Here is a 16530-nt window from a genome sequence, read left to right as displayed (position 1 = left end):
CACCAGACTAATACAAAATGTTTAATAATAACAGAAACTCTGGGGGTGGGGAGAAAGGGTATATGGGAACTCTGCCTATGTGCAATTTTTCTAAAAACTTAAAACAGCTCAAAAAAGTCTATTAAAATATCCAAAGTATTTTTTTTAATGTGAAACAATATATTCCAGCAATGAACAATAACGCTTTTGTCAGCAATTACTGATAAATAAAGCACTTCACATAAGAGAATGTTCCAGATATAGCTACACTTACCACCTTAAGCACACTAAAATTTATAATTTTTAAAATACTATATCTATTTCTGTTTTGTAGAACAGAATATTTTAAATATAATTTGATCCTTTTGATTTGGACTAATGTCAATTATTCTGTCAGGGGATACTGAGGTTTTTAGGACACTGTCAGGGTGTATTGAGTTAGTAATTCTGACTCTTCCCACTGTTTTCAGCTGCAGATTTTTAGTCCAACAACTTTTAGTAGCCACCTACTTCATAATTCCAATCTGTTATCTACTTAAATAGAGGCTGAAAGTTATAAGGTAAAATTAGATGAGCAGACTTATTAAAAGCTTTTTATTTTAAACATTAAGTTAATGTAAAAGGTCTTTGTGTGAAGGGGTCCACTAACTAGTGGACGGGCAACTGCATGAGTTCCATGGTTACTGTTTCCCTCCTGACTCAGAGAGCACTTATTTTTTATTTCAGTTTTTATGGCATTATTGAGGTGAAAGGAAGTCTTAATGTCATATAAACGCAGGTATGACTTCAAGCAGCATATTTTAAAAGTCTTCCTGATAGTCACATTTTCTTCTTCAGTGGTTTCTTCTCACTCTATTCACTTTCTTGACTTCCCCTCTACAGTTCCAATGCCCCCTCCACCCCCTCAGCATCCTTTTTACCTTACCTCTTGAATTTTAAGGTTCATTTTACGTTTCGTGGTCTTCAGTTCCTCTTCAATAATAGCCGCATTCTTCTAAAAACAGAAGTAGAAAAGGTTCTAAAATCTGATAGGAAAACTGTCCATAGGTATATAAAATCTAGACTTTTGAGGGAAATCTATAAAAGATATTCTGACTACAGTTATAAATATTTCTTAATATGAATCTAAAGAAATTATTACAATGAGATATTTAAAGTTATTTTATTACTTTGATTCATGACTTCTATCATTTTCCCTCTTAGATCATTAAAAAATGATTAGTCACAGGTACCTCCTGTGTAAAATTCAATCATCAGAGGAAAACCTGGTAACTGCTAGATATTTTTCTTATGGGATATATTCCTATTTTTTTTAAAGTACTCTATTTCTTCTAGGGCTTCCCTGGTGGCTCAAAGGTAAAGAATCCGCCTGCCAAGGCAGGAGACATGGGTTTGATCCCTGGGTCAGGAAGATCCCCTGGGGAAGGAAATGGTAATGCACTCCAGCATTCTTGTCTGGGAAATCCCACAGACAGAGGAGCCTGGCAGCATATAGTCCATGGGGGTCACAAAAAGTCGGATACAACTTAGAGACTAAAATAACAAACATCATTTCTTCTAGCCTCAGATATGCTTAGGAGTTGAGGATGAAAAACACAGCTTTCACTATTCATTCTTTCATAAGATTTAAAACCTCAGAGTCATCTATGCCTTCTTCCCTACCTTGAGCCCCTGCCCAAAACCATATTCCAGCATACCTTTCTTTTCAAAATGCCACAACTGTAGTTCAGACCTAATACGGCCTATGCCTCAAATAATGCAATGGATTCCTAACCAGTTTTCCTGTCTCCAGTCTCTCCTCCTATAATTGATACTCCATACCAGGGACCCCCAACCCCTGGGGCCATGGACCAGTACTGGCCTGTGGGGTGTTAGAAACTGGGCTGCACAGCAGGAGGTGAGCATTGGGTAAGGGAGGGAAGCTTCCACTGTGTCTATAGCTGCTCCCCATCACTCACCTTACTGCCTGAGCTCTGTGTCCTGTCAGATCAGTGGCAGCATTAGATTCTCACAGGAGCATGAACCTTACCATGAACTGCACATGTGAGGGATCTAGGCTGCGTGCTTCTTAGGAGAACCTAATGCCTGATGATCTGAGGTGGAGCTGAGGCAGTGGTGCTAACACTGGAGAGCAGCTGCAAATACAGATGATCAGTAGCACAATCAATGTGCTTGAATCATCCTGAAACCATCCCCATGGAAAAACTCTTCCAGAAAACCATTCCCTAGTGCCAAAAAGGTTGGGGACTGCTGTCCTATACTATTTCTGGATTAGTTTTCTTATTTTCATTATGTCACTTTCTTATCTCTGGAGAAGGAAATGGCAACCCACTCCATTACTCTTGCCTGGAAAATCCCATGGACAGAGGAGTGTGGTAGGCTACAGTTCATGGGGTCGAAAAGAGTTGAACATGACTTCACTTTCTTATCAAAAATCTTAGTCACTCCCCCAAAGACCAAGCCCAACTACTTGATTACTCTTGATTTTGAGATCCTTTATGAAGTTAGCCCTAGCTGATTTCCAACTTACTTCACACAAACTGGTGTGTCAGGCACACAAACACTCTGGTCAGGCTAGCCTATGCCTCTCCCCCTAACTGCATCCAGCAGAAAGATGCAGGTTCAAATCTGAGATACAGGAATAATACAGGGAAGTGTGATCTCAGAGAAGTGACCTCTCTCTGGGCCCCAGTCCTCTTATCACTAACATAAGGACAATAATACCCTAACCTGGAGGTTTTGCAGAGATTAAGCAAAGTAACATGTTTTAAACAAAACAATCTCTGTTATACTGCCTGGCCTATGGAGGGAAGACAAATTTCTTTCCTTAGTCTTTATTTTTTGCTGCCTCTGTGAGTGCTCTTTGAAATGTCCACACCTCTCTGCTTTACCTTCTAAAGGTTCAGCTCAGGTCCTGTCTCTTCTTTGAAGCCTAGCCTAATCTGTTCTAGACAAGACATGTACATCTTCTTAAACCCACCTGAACATAAAACACTTAGCTGGCAATACTGGCTTACATTTGTCCTATGTTGTCCTTTAGTATTTCTTATACCCTTATTTTTCCTCTTTAGTTTCCTGCTGTGCCTTCTTCTCCAAGGAAGCATATAAGCTTTTGAAGAACTCAGACTCCCTCACACCTCTGGGTCTTCAAAAGTCGCATAGAAAAGCTCTATAAATATTCAGTTACTAATAGCACACAATGCTTTACACTGTCAATGGAGATAAATTTCAAATGTCAAGAATCCTCACATCAACATCACCTATTTTTAAAAGTCAGTTTTTTGGGTCTGTTGCCTCCTCCAGCTAACACATAATGGTGAATTTGTTATCCAGAACTTTGGACACAAACCTTTGTCTCAGAGGCAATCTCCAGAGTAGCAGTCAACCTCTGCACCTCGTCTTGTGCTTTGTCTTCCTCCTCTTTTACATCTCGCAGTTGCTGGCGCAAATTCATCACTTCCAGTTGCAACAGCTTGAGGTCCTTGGAATGCTCCTCCTGTATTGTATTCAGTCTCTCCTTCAGAAAATCTACCAGACAGGACAGAAGGGTCATCAAGCAGCTTAAAGAAGGTGAGGAAAAGAATCACAAACTCATCAAGCACCCACACAGGACCAAATTTCCGGTGATTCTCTTCTCTCTGTACCTGTTTTCTGTGGGTTCAAATCCTTTTCAGTTTGCAGACGGAAGATGTTCATCTTCAAGGACTGGATGAGACTTTCCAGACGGCACATTCGATTGACCAGGAACTCACAGTTTTTCCACAAAATATTTGTTTTTCCTGAACAAATTATCTCATTCTGGATAGGTCTAGTGGTGTTCTGGCTCACAGGTTGTTCTAAACATTCTGGAGTTTCCAACTGGCCCCTGGACAAAGATGCCAATATACCAATATTATAAAGTAATCCCAACCATTGAGTTAGAACTGGACATGGCACAACAGACTGGTTCCAAATAGGAAAAGGAGTATGTCAAGGCTGTATATTGTCACCCTGCTTAGTTAACTTATATGCAGAGTACATCATGAGAAACACTAGGCTGGAAGAAGCACAAGCTGGAATCAAGATTGCCGGGAGAAGTATCAATAACCTCAGATATGCAAATGACACCACCCTTATGGCAGAAAATGAAGGAGAACTAAAGAGCCTCTTGATGAAAGTGAAAGAGGAGAGTGAAAAAGTTGGCTTAAAACTCAACATTCAGAAAACTAAGATCATAGCATCCGGTCCCATCACTTCATGGCAAATAGATGGGGAAATGATGGAAACAGTGACAGACTTTATTTTTTGGTGTTCCAAAATCACTGCAGATGGTAACTGCAGCCATGAAATTAAAAGATGCTTGCTCCTTGGAAGAAAACTTATGACCAACCTGGACAGCATATTAAAAAGCAGAGACATTACTTTGCCAACAAAGGTCCATCTAGTCAAGGCTATGGTTTTCCCAGTAGTCACATACGGACATGAGAGTTAAACTATAAAGAGAGCTGAGCACGGAAGAATTGATGCTTTTGAACTGTGGAGTTGGAGAAGACTCTTGAGAGTCCCTTGGACTGAAAGGAGATCCAACCAGTCCATCCTAAAGGAAATCAGTCCTGAATGTTCATTGGAAGGACTCATGTTGAAGCTGAAACTCCAATACTTTGGCCACCTGATGCGAAGAACTGACTCATTGGAAAAGACCCTGATGCTGGGAAAGATTGAGGGCAGGAGGAGAAGAGGGCGACAGAGGATGAGATGGTTGGATGGCATCACTGACTCAGTGGACATGAGTTTGAGTAGGCTCTGGGAGTTGGTGATGGATGGACTGATGGACAGGGAGGCCTGGTGTGCTGCAGTCCACGGGGTCATAAAGAGTTGGACACGACTGAGCGACTGAATTGAAACTGAAACCACTGAGTCAATGTTGCATTTCTACTGAGAATAAACAGTAAGTTCTTTAGTTAACAAATATCTGATAGCCTCTGCAAACTTAACTACAGAGAGAACTATTAGGTAAATCCCATAGATAGAGGAGCCTGGTGGGCTAGAGTTCATGGGGTCACAAAGAGTCAGACATGACTTAGCAACTAAACGACAACAACTAGGTAAAGAGAATGAGACCAGTATGGGATGGGTAAAAATTACTGACATTTTAATGGTTGTTTTAATCTGGATTTTTCATAAACTTGCTTTGTATGTAAAAACAAGTGATACATAAAACATGCTAAATGCTAATTCTATAACATAAAATTAAGAATTAGCATGGAGGCAATATACTCACATCCTTCTTAGAAAAATTTTTAAACAAAGACATAATAAAAATTCCTATTTTGTTCTAACATACTCAACATTGGTACAATTTTAATCTTTTAACTGCTCAACAGTTATTTACTCTATAGGTGCTGTAACACCAATCATACTAATTTTTGATCTTCATAAGAGACATTCAGGAAATATATATATGTAATTTTAAAGAAAATCACACCAGTAAATTCAATATTGGCTGTGTAAGCACCCATATTCTTCAGGCCTTTAACAATCTAACTTTTAATGGGAATAACTTCTTCCATAGAACAAAGGAAAAACACAGTTCTTTTTTTGAGTACTTCGTACTCTTGCCTAGAAAATCCCATGGACGGAGGAGCCTGGTAGGCTGCAGTCCATGGGGTCACTAAAGAGTCAGACACGACTGAGCCACTTCACTTTCACTTTTCACTTTCATGCATTGGAAAAGGAAAGGGCAATCCACTCCAGTGTTCTTGCCTGGAGAGTCCCAGGGACGGGGGAGCCTGGTGGGCTGCCGTCTGTGGGGTCGCACAGAGTCAGACATGACTGAAGTGACTTAGCAGCAGCAGCATTCTAAACTATGAATTTCTTTTTTAAGACTTAAAACCTCTCTTTTAATTTATCATAAATCTGGAAAAAGAAAATACAGATCATATTAATGGCATGAATCAAGTGAGATGTTCATCTTAACTAATTTCAAAGTCTATTTTTACAAAAAGTATCAAATTTTTTTCTAATTATGTAAATAATTACATTTGTTTTTAATCAAGTATTGAATATAACACACTTATATAACACACTTTGAATACCTGTTTAGAAGTGGTAGTAGCTCTATTATAGGAGGACAACCCTTTATCTTGCAAATATTTTCTAATTAATATTCTATTCATAATGGTTATTTCTCAATTCTTTTCTAAATGCTTATTTCAACTGCCAAACCATCCATACTGTGACTCCTTATTATAACCAGTGAAGCAAAACTCAACCTACAGGGTTCATTTTTCATTTGCTACCTTTTGTCACCAAAGTCCAACATTATTAGGTCATCCCTCAGAGAACTGGTCTGTTCTTCAACTATTCTCATCCTTTGCTGAAGTACTGTGAATGTTTCAGAAGCTGTAGCATTGATGCGGGTTGGAGAGAGGACTGGTCTGGACATTGTAGTTTCCATATGCACCTGAGAATAAAGTTACAATATTAGTGTAGTTGATTATATTATCGTTCAAGATAGCAACTGCCCCTTCCTGTGGAGGATTGTATATCCCTGTCCTGTTTAGCTTGGAAATGGCCATGTATCCTGCTTTGGTCAATGAAATGTGGGTAGAAGCTTTAAGGAGCTCCCCCAAGTGGCTCAGCCATAAAGAATCCACCTGCAATGCAGAAGATGCACAGGAGATGAGGGTTTGATCCCTGGGTCAGGAAGATCCCTGGAGAAGGGCAGGCAAGCCACTCTAGTACTCTTGTCTAGAAAATCCCATAGACAGAGGAGCCTGGCGAGCTATGGTCCATGGAGTTACAAAGAGTCAGACACGACTAAAGCAACTGAACAGACACACACAGAAACTTTAAGAGCCAACTTGTCATCAGCTCTTTCTTTTCCCTTCTCTGTAAGATGAGCAACATCCCAGATATGGCCTTCTCCATAGGCTTAGATCCCAGAGTAAAGAGGACGTGAACAGAGCCGTGGCCCACGCATAGTGTGAGTGAGCAATAAACTTACGTTGTTATAAGCCACAGATTGTTGGGTAGTTTGCTACTGATCACAATCTATCCTGTCTGCTACTATTAGACATACACTAGGATCTATAACTTGGCTGAGGGAGTTATTACCTCTTTCATTACCAGCCATTTTCATTTTAACATGTTGCCATCCAAACTTTCTGATAAAAACAACTCTGCAGTACTTGGACCTCTGAGCTGCTGCTGCTGCTAAGTCGCTTCAGTCGTGTCCAACTCTGTGCGACCCCATAGACGGCAGCCCACCAGGCTCCCCCGTCCCTGGGATTCTCCAGGCAAGAACACTGGAGTGGGTTGCCATTGCCTTCTCCAATGCAGGAAAGTGAAAGGTGAAAGTGAAGTCGCTCAGTCGTGTCCGACTCTTAGCGACCCCATGGATTGCAGCCTACCAGGCTCCTCCGTCCATGGGATTTTCCAGGCATGAGCACTGGAGTGGGGTGTAATTGCCTTCTCCGGGACCTCTGAGCAGTTGCCATAAAATAGATTTATCAAATACCTTGAAGCAGTGACTTTTAAAAATAACTTGCAAACTAACTTCATAGCAAAGACTCTTCTAAAGCTACTGACATCAAATTACCAGACTCCTCCCTCAAGACCACACAAGAGTAATTGGGAGTAGTGACACTACTCGTTCAGGTATTAATTACAGAAGCAGAATTAACTTAAAAGCATTCTCACCACTGAATCACATTTCCAAAGTTCAATGACAAGATCAGTGGTAGAAACTTTAAGAACATTTTCCTGTAACTCCATCCTGTACAGACATTTCTACACTGAACAAACTGTAAACCTTAACCATCACTAGCAATACTGTACCTATGAGAATGTGCTCACAAAGGCCCCACTTGGGATATTATTAACACATCTTTCTCTCCAGCTTGGTGTGTAATCACATACTCTCTCTTCTCCTTACCTCCCAGGCAATGGAAGTGGGGACTACCTCAGGTTCAAGTCACTGAAGATGGTCCCCCGGAACCAATGAAGGAATTAAGTAAGTTTTAAAATTGATGGCAGGATTTAAGAACCATGGCGGGGGTGGGGGCGCACTGTGGAAAGGCTGAGCTTCTTGCCAACGTAATATTGTTATAGCCATTGAAGACATTTTTTCATCATGGAATTACCTTCTATCTTTCCCCTACAGGTCTCAGAGAAAGTCTTTTCTATTTCTTTTTACTTAAATAAAAGGAAAACACTTTATTGAGGAACGTTATTGTTTAGTTGCTAACTCACATCCAACTCTGTGACTCCCATGGACTGCAGCATGCCAGGCTCCTCTGTCCTTCATTATCTCCTGGTATTTGCTCAAATCATAGTTGACAAATATGAAATTGAATATATATAAAGTGTACATGTGATTTGATATATACATTACAGAATGTTTACCAAAATCAAAATAATTACATCCACAAAATTAACAACCTCGTATAGTTAATGTAGCTAACTTTTTTGTTGTGGCAAGAATGCTTAAAGACCTTCTCACAGTAACTGTCAAGTATACAATCTCATTTTAACTATAGTCACCATGTTATACACTAGATCCTCTTATTTGAAAAGGTAACTTACAGAATGGGACAAAATATTTGCAAACCATATTAAAAGGCTAATATCCAAAGTATATAAAGAACACATACAGCAGAGTAGCCAAGAAACAATCCAATTAAAAAACGGGCAGAGGATCTGAAAAGACACTTTTCTATTGAAGGTTTACAGGTGGCCAACAGGTACATGAAATGATGCTCATCATCACTAATCATCAGGGAAACAAACTCACAAGATAGCAGCTCACGTCTGTTCAGTTCAGTCGCTCAGTCGTGTCTGACTCCTTGCGACCCCATGAATCAAAGCACGCCAGGCCCCCCTGTCCATCACCATCTCCCGGAGTTCACTCAAACTCACATCCATCGAGTCGGTGATGCCATCCAGCCAACTCATCCTCTGTCGTCCCCTTCTCCTCCTGCCCCCAATCCCTCCCAGCATCAGAGTCTTTTCCAATGAGTCAACTCACATCTGTTAGAATGGCTATTTTTTAAAAAACAAAAGACAACAAACATTGGCACAGATGTGAAGAAAAGGGAATTTTATGCACTGTTGGTGGGAATGTAAACTGGTACAGACATAATGGAAAATGGTATGGAGATTCCTCAAAAAATTAAAAATGAACTACCAGAAGATCCAGCAATCCTACTCTTGGGTAAATATCTGAAGGAAATAAAATTAGTATCTTAAAGAGGTATCTGCATTTCCATGTTCACTGTACCAGTATTTAGAACAGCCAAGATATGGAACAATTCATCAGTAGATGAATAAAGGTGTGATTTATAATGTTATTTAGCTACATGAGAGGCCATCCTGCCATTTGCAGGATGAATCTGGAGGGCATGTGCTAAGTGAACTAAGCTGGACAGAGGAAAAGAAAAGTGTGTGATATCACTCATATATGGAATCCAAACACCAAACCAAAAAAAAAAAAAAAAAAATCCAATTTCATAGAAACAGAATAGAATGGTGGTTGCCAGGGGCTAAGGGAAATGGAATGATGAAGGTCAAAGTGTACAAATTTTCTTTTTAGTCTTATTTTATGCTTCTGATCAAGATTTCACTCCTTTGCGCTCCTCTATAAAACATAATGCGTTTCTTACACATATAACCTTTCTGAATTCTTTAACAGACTTTCTGTTAACAATCAGCTTAAGGATATGGCATAAAGAAGCTTTTATGTTTTCAATGCATTCTTAAAGGGAAAGACAAAAGTACAGGCAGGTATCAGTGGAGTCTCTGGATACACAAGGATGTGAAGTGAAGTTCATCTACATTTCTGGGAAAAAGCCGTATTTCGAGATTCCTGCTCAGGTTACCACATGAGCAAGGACAGTGTTCCTCAGGTAATAGAAGAACCACAAGACAAACCCTAGGACTGGTTCTTCTGCCATGAACCTAGGGCCAGGGTTGGGGGAACCACCAATAGTAGTGGGTGGGGAGAAAATGGAGGAGCAGCAACGAAAAACACAACACGGATTTACCCTTCAGTCCACGTTCTTTCGCCTGCTGTCTGGCTACTGCCAACACAGAATAAACCAGGCCAAGGGCTGTGAGAAAAAGTAAGAAAAGGGTGTTTAATCTGGTTTGCGATAGACAGCTGGCTCCTTTGTCCTCTCTCTCCAAAAGAAGTTGAAAAGTTCACATCTCCACCCTCCCTTATAGCTGGCACATCCATGTGACATATCCTGGCCAGTGAGGCTTTAGGCAGTTTTCAAGAAGCTTCTAGGAAGATGTTTTTTTCCTGATAAAAAGAACAGAAATGATGGCACCAGTCCTTTCCTCCTCCTGGGTGATGCCCAGAGCTCTGAAGGCTCTTAGAAAAGTCAGCCATGCAGTGCCTCACTGTTAAATATAAACAGAGTCAGGGATCACCTGCATCTTAGAACATGGAAAAGGCCACAGTAGCTCAGATTAACCTAACATTTAAAACTGCTGCTGCTGCTAAGTCGCTTCAGTCGTGTTCAACTGTGTGCAGGCCCATAGACGGCAGCCCATTAGGCTCCTCTGTCCCTGGGATTCTCCAGGCAAGAATACTGGAGTGGGTTGCCATTTCCTTCTCCAATGCATGGGACATTTAAAACTAGTAACCTCCGAACTTTGCTTATGTGAGAAAGATAAACTTTCGTTAGTCATTCTTTCCTGTTTCTTGTAACAATAGCATTCCTGGGATACATAGTAGTCCCAGGTAATAGTTGGTAGAGAAATGAGGAGGAGGAGGAGATAAAGGAAATGACAAGCAGTGCCTGAGGTGGGAGGGAAGGGCAATTTTGGGGGCAACTTGTTATGCCAAGGGAGCTAGTTATAATAAAAAGGATTGTCTGATTAAAAGAAGTCAGACAGAAATACTAACACAAATATAAAAGTTCATTTTTGGAAAAAAAAAAATACAGAAAATAGACTACGAGTTCCTCATCTATTTTTAGTAGGATGTAGATTTCTACTTCAAATTTTTTCATGTAATTATTGAAATGTCATAGTTTTGCTGCTATTTCCTCAAGGTAGCCATAGTATGTACAAAACGCATTAAAGTAATGCATTACATTACTTTACAGGGTGTGCATGCATTCAGCCAAAAAAACAAGATGAAAAACAACTCAAGTTGCTTCATTTGCTTAGGAAAGAGAAAAGTCTATATACATTTAGGTAAGAATTTGATTGGCATCATCGCTCACACCCAACTGAACCTGAACTATCCTGGAGCTTCTCAGGCTTCTGGAGAGAAAAAAGTACTCTTAAACAAAAAGGAAGAATAAACTTGGCCCCCAGCCTCTGAGGGACAGGAGGTTTATAGAAAACTCATCCTAATGAAGCAGAGATCAAGATGCCTGGGCCACCAACTGATGGTGTGCAGGGGATCTAGTTTTTTTGTGAAATATACTGCATTGTCCCCAAAATATTCTCTATCACTGAGGTTCAGGTCATTTAAGAGGTTGATTCAAAAACTAAACAAGCCAATTATCCCTTGGAGGATTTATTACAAACAGGTCTCAGGGTTAGTTGAAAATTCTTCTTCCCCATCCCCTCTCCACATGCAGAAACAAACAATGTTAAAGTCAGGAGAATCCTCAGAAACAAAGCAGCAATGATGGCCCAGTAGTAACAGCAAAGACAGCCTTAACATCCACCAAGAAGTCCCTGAGAGCCTACTGGAGTAAGAGTAAAGGAAGGACTTGAGATCAAGTGAATCTGCTGAGCTGAGGTTTAGAGTCAGGGGAGACTCTCACTTTCACTGCAGATACTCCTACCTCTGCCTGTCCTCCCTTATCGGGCGGGTCCAACCAAAGGCAACAGAAATACCATGCCCTCATACACAATCCACAGGCTACTTGGAGGCCAGTGGCCAGGACTTTATGACCTTATATTCAGTAGACTTGCAATTCTGTAAGTTATTAAGTTATAATAGACTTTCAACTCTTTAACATAAGGGGATAGAAGCCATAACTTCTCTTACAAGAAAAGAGCTTTAATTGCTAATATTCTAACAAAGAGACTATATAGCTTGAACATATCTGTGCTATGCTATTTCTGAAAAGGAGTAAACATCATTGAATGCAGCCTTGATCCTAAGTCCTGAAGTCTTGCGGGGAGCCGGCAGGAGGCACTCCGCCCATGGCAAAGGTCATGAGGAAGGAGGCTCGACATACGCAAAGGTGGGATCGAGCCTCAGGAGTCCCCCTAGAAATCCTTGAGCATCTACCCCCATAACCAGAGCCTGCCTACTTTACTACTTTGTGCTCTCACCTACACCTCTGACTTTACAGGGGGCTGTCCCCCACCACCTCTTTTGGAGGAGTTAACTTAGAGCTCCAGTTAATAAAAACTCCTGGGCATGATAAGAGTGTTTTAACCTACAAACTCCTCTGAAGGTTCTCTAGCCTGCCTGACAGGCTTGTCCGGCCACATATGATTGCTCACAGCCTCCCAACCGTTGAGAGGCACAAGATGCTTTAAACCTTCTAAAAACAGGTTCCTTAGAAAAGTTAGAAAACTATTAGTATAAGTATAGTGGGCTGATTAGAAATTGTATTGGTGAAGGGTTTTTCATTTGTTGAGCCAATGTTTGTTGCTCCACATTCCCTGCCCTTACACACATTAATGAATATATAGAAGAAATAAGTATTAACCTTTGGTATTAATCACGTTAGACCTTAGGCTAAGTAAATTCTTTCCTTAATTAAAACTCACTACACCCTCACCCTATAGGAATGTAACTTTATTTGGGTGGCGTCTGTTTTAAGAATAATCACCCCTGGAGAAATAAGTGTCCTGGTTGACTGACCGCTGTCACAAGGAGAGGGTCATAAATTGTCAGCAGGCCCCCTGGCCAGAAGATGATGTAACACCCCTAAGACCTCTGTATACATTTGTATGAAGCACCTGACTTTGATAAAAGTCAGGACTGCTGACCCCACGTGACTTTTGCATAACATCTCAGTGTATAAAAGTAGACCATGGAAAATAAAGAATTGGGATCAGATTCTCGAAATACTGGTCTCCCCATGTCACTCTCTCTCTCCAACTCTGGCTGAGTCTCCATCTGGAGCGCGGAACCCGCCACGCTTACTAATTATGCCTGGGCTTCTAAGATCCGACCGGGGAGGCCTCAGTGTCTCCTCTCCTTCGGGAGAACGGAAGGACGCCTGCGGCCTACGTAAGTAGTGCAAGCTTCTTGTCTTGAAGTTTTATTGGTTACCAGCATAAACCAAGCTATTCAGCCTCTTTTCTCCACTGAATTTTCCTACTGAGCTATCCTCATTCTATTACTCTTTACATCTCTAATTAATATCTAATTGAAGCTATTGTATCCTGATCCTCGCCGACGCCGTCCCCGCTTCAAACTCCCTGGATCAGCCAGGGCTGGACCCCGGCAAAGTCTGATAGCAACAATAATAAAAATACTAAGATATAAGCTTTTATTTTTTTAAAAAGTTAATTCACAATTACTTTCATAAATATGTCATTATCAAATTAATACAGTTCTGTCCTTATGTTTAGGGAAAGTATTTTCAAAAAGCTCAGGTTACCTCACTGAAAGCATGGCTTGAATAAGACAAATGTCATAAGCAATATCTAGTAAGTCAGGTGATTCTGAAAAGGCAACATTTGCTTTTGCAGACATGAGCTCCATTCTTATACGTGGCAATAACTACAACTATATGCTGTTGGTTCCAAAAACAGGCCAGGGACGCAGTGTTGCTTATCACAATCACTAAAAAATAATTCGGTCAGTAATATTATCTTCATTAACTCATATGTTCAACAAACATTTCCTGAATGCCCACCACGAACCAGAAACTGTTTTGACACCAAGGAATACAGCAATGATCTAGAGAGACAAACTCCTTGCTCTCCTGGAACTTATATTCCATTTGAAGAAATAAGTAAAATGTTTAGTTTGTTTGTGGTAAGTACGATGATGAAAAAGTTGGAAAGAGGATGGGATGGAGGCTGTGGTACAGACTGTCGTTTTAAACAAAGTGGTCAAAGAAAGCCTTGCTGAGATGTTATTTAAGGAAAGACCTGTGAAGGAGGTGCAGGAGTGCATGTGGCTATCTGGGGACAGAAAAGTCCAGAAAAAATGAATATAGTGCAAAGACCTTAAGTCAGAATGTCTGATGGGTCTGCAACAGTAAGGAGGTCAGTTTGACTGGGGAGGACCAAGTGAAGGACAGAATACTGGGAGATGAGGTGAGAGGGACTGTGTTACACAGTGACTTAGAGGCTATTGTAAAAGTCTGCCTTTATTCTCAGAGCACTCGGAGGTTTTAGAATGGAGAAGTGCTGGGATCTAACTTAACTTTTAACTGGATCACTCTGCCTAGATGGTAGCCAAGACAACAGAAAGATGGCAGAAAGACAACAGAAGTAGGAAAACCCAGTGAAAAGCAACTACAATAATCCAGGGGAGATGCCAAGGGCTAGACCAGGGTGCTAAACAACGGAACAGTAAGAAGTAAGAAGAGGTCAGTGTCCAGACATATTTTCAAGACAAGTTTGGCTTATAGATTAGATGGGAAAGGAAGCACTGAAAGGAGGGTGTTGTCATTAATTGAGACAATGAAAGTCTATTAGGAAGAACAAGTTTCGGGGTAAAGATCAAGAGTTGTTTTGGAAATGTTAAATTTAAAACAGGAAAGATGCCCAATACATGACTGAACTTATAGATATGGAGTCAGCAGAGAAAGGTGGAATAGGAATATACATTTTGAAGTTGTCAATATAGACATGGCTTTTAAAGCCGTGGAGACTGGATAACAAGAGTACAGAAAAGATTCAAAGACCTAGCCCTGGGCGCTCCAAGATGACAGTGAGACTTTCAAGTCTGATTAACTCGAGCTTCACCTAAGGTCAGATTCTTAACCACTTCTATCTCCAGAGCCGGACAGTACATGGGATATAGAGGATAGCAAATGGGGATAGTTCAGCAAAAAATTAAGTTGTTCCAACATAATTAGTAGCTAACAAGCAAGAGAAGGAAGATAACAGGTGGCAAAACTAAGAAATAATTAACGTCGAAATGGTTTTCCCAGGAACCTATAAAGCCAACTTAACACGTAAAGAAAAGTTGTACTGGGGTTTATCGGCAGACCCTCTCTGGTGGCTATCCTTCCCTCGCTGGAGCCAGGTCAATGCAAACCTCGCTCCTAAACGGTTTTCAACCGAATCCAGTGCAGAAGTGCCATAAACCCCAGGGTCCTGAGGTCTAGAGGGCGAGACTAAACTCCGCCAGCGAGGAGAGAGGGCGGCAGGAGAGATGACGGGGGCCTTATCTGAGCCACCGACTCGCCTCCGCGGACCCCGCACCTGCCAGGGCCCCGCAGCCTCACCCAACAGTCCTTCTGCCGCCCGCGGCTCTGTCCGGCAGCAGGCAGGTTGGTTTCCATGGAACTAAGACTCCACTTTATACCTACCCGCTCCCCGGCGCGGTAGCTCCCGTACGCAGGCGCACCCGTGGCAGGGCATGCCGGGAATCGCAGTTTTCCCGGCCCTACAGGGCCCTCCGCCCCGGGCGGGATCCAAGCCGGAATCCAGCGGCGCGCACGGAACGCACAGCCCCGTGACCCGGATGACGACAGGGCTCCATTGTGCTCGCGAGCCAGGCACGCCGGGATAGGTAGTTTCCGCCCACTCAGCTCCCGGAGGTCCTACGGCGCCAGCTTTGCAGAGTTAAGCTTTTCCTTCCCGTGAGCGTGTGCTTTTGGATCATTTGACACCCCACAGCAGACCAGAGTCCAAGAAAAGAAAATGTTTTTAGAAAGACGGAAAGTATCAAATTTTCCTGAATAGGAAAATAAGATTTTTTTAATGAGTATAAAAAAATGGTAAAACCGAGCTCAAACGTTTTTCCTAATAAAGAAAAAAACAAAGTCTCTCTTCATCCTTGATCATGATGGCCAGACCGAGAGTAAAACCCCGGGGGGATCCGCTCTCTTGTCTTTGATCTCTTCAGCGTAATTTATCTCTTGCCTTGTGTACAAATTAGTAGGTACTTCTCAAAGAGAGAGCGTTGAGAATAAAACTGCAGTCGTTTCTGAGTTTTAAGAGTGGGAATTCAAACTTAACAATGTCTTCTACAGTGAAAAGACAATGCGATTTTGCTTTAAGTAGCTGGGCAGAACACCTTTTACCAGCGCAAGGGCAATTAATCCATTCTTCTAGTCTCCCTGGGGTTACAGCTGAGAATAACTTTCGCCGTCAAATGAATGCAGTCGGATCCGAGATGAGTCCTCATTTGCCTAGCGAGTGGCTGGCTGAACTGATCTCGCTGTTCTTAGATAGCTGAGCCCCGAGTGAGATGAATGTCCATCAAACCACAGCTGTAAGACATATTCATCAAACTGTAAACCCATCCGATGAAAGAGATGAGCACCTCATGTATTATTCAAGTGAAGGGACCATATAAAGCTTTTAATATGAAAAGCGGGAGAGTATTTTAGAGCGTCAATACAGAGTCATTTTCTCTTACGTTTTCTCTTGCAGTGACCTCTGATTTATGCGTGGAGGTAAGGG

The 16530-nt window shown here is 41.5% G+C and overlaps 1 protein-coding gene across 11 annotated transcripts in view; it reads right to left on the bottom strand.

The window, feature by feature from the left end:
- Nucleotides 1–15546, bottom strand: part of CCDC150 (coiled-coil domain containing 150) — a 91418-nt gene extending 75872 nt beyond the window's left edge. For 6 of the 11 annotated variants that reach the window (XM_010860874.1, XM_010860881.1, XM_010860884.1 and 3 more), the window contains exons 1-5: nucleotides 15348–15414; nucleotides 6258–6421; nucleotides 3624–3844; nucleotides 3329–3507; nucleotides 905–973 (exon numbers count right to left, since the gene is read on the bottom strand). In XM_010860874.1, coding sequence (XP_010859176.1) covers nucleotides 905–973; nucleotides 3329–3507; nucleotides 3624–3844; nucleotides 6258–6421; nucleotides 15348–15404 — 690 coding nt within the window. In that variant the 5' untranslated portion in view covers nucleotides 15405–15414. The other 5 variants (XM_010860877.1, XM_010860878.1, XM_010860876.1 and 2 more) reach the window with 5 other exon arrangements.
- Between the last annotated feature and the right edge of the window lie 984 nt (nucleotides 15547–16530).

Source organism: Bison bison, unplaced genomic scaffold (assembly GCF_000754665.1).
Source record: "Bison bison bison isolate TAMUID 2011002044 unplaced genomic scaffold, Bison_UMD1.0 scf7180017864471, whole genome shotgun sequence".
Lineage (NCBI taxonomy): Eukaryota > Metazoa > Chordata > Mammalia > Artiodactyla > Bovidae > Bison > Bison bison.
The sequence above is the reverse complement of the archived record's forward strand: the minus strand, read 5'-3'. Positions and strand labels throughout refer to the sequence as shown.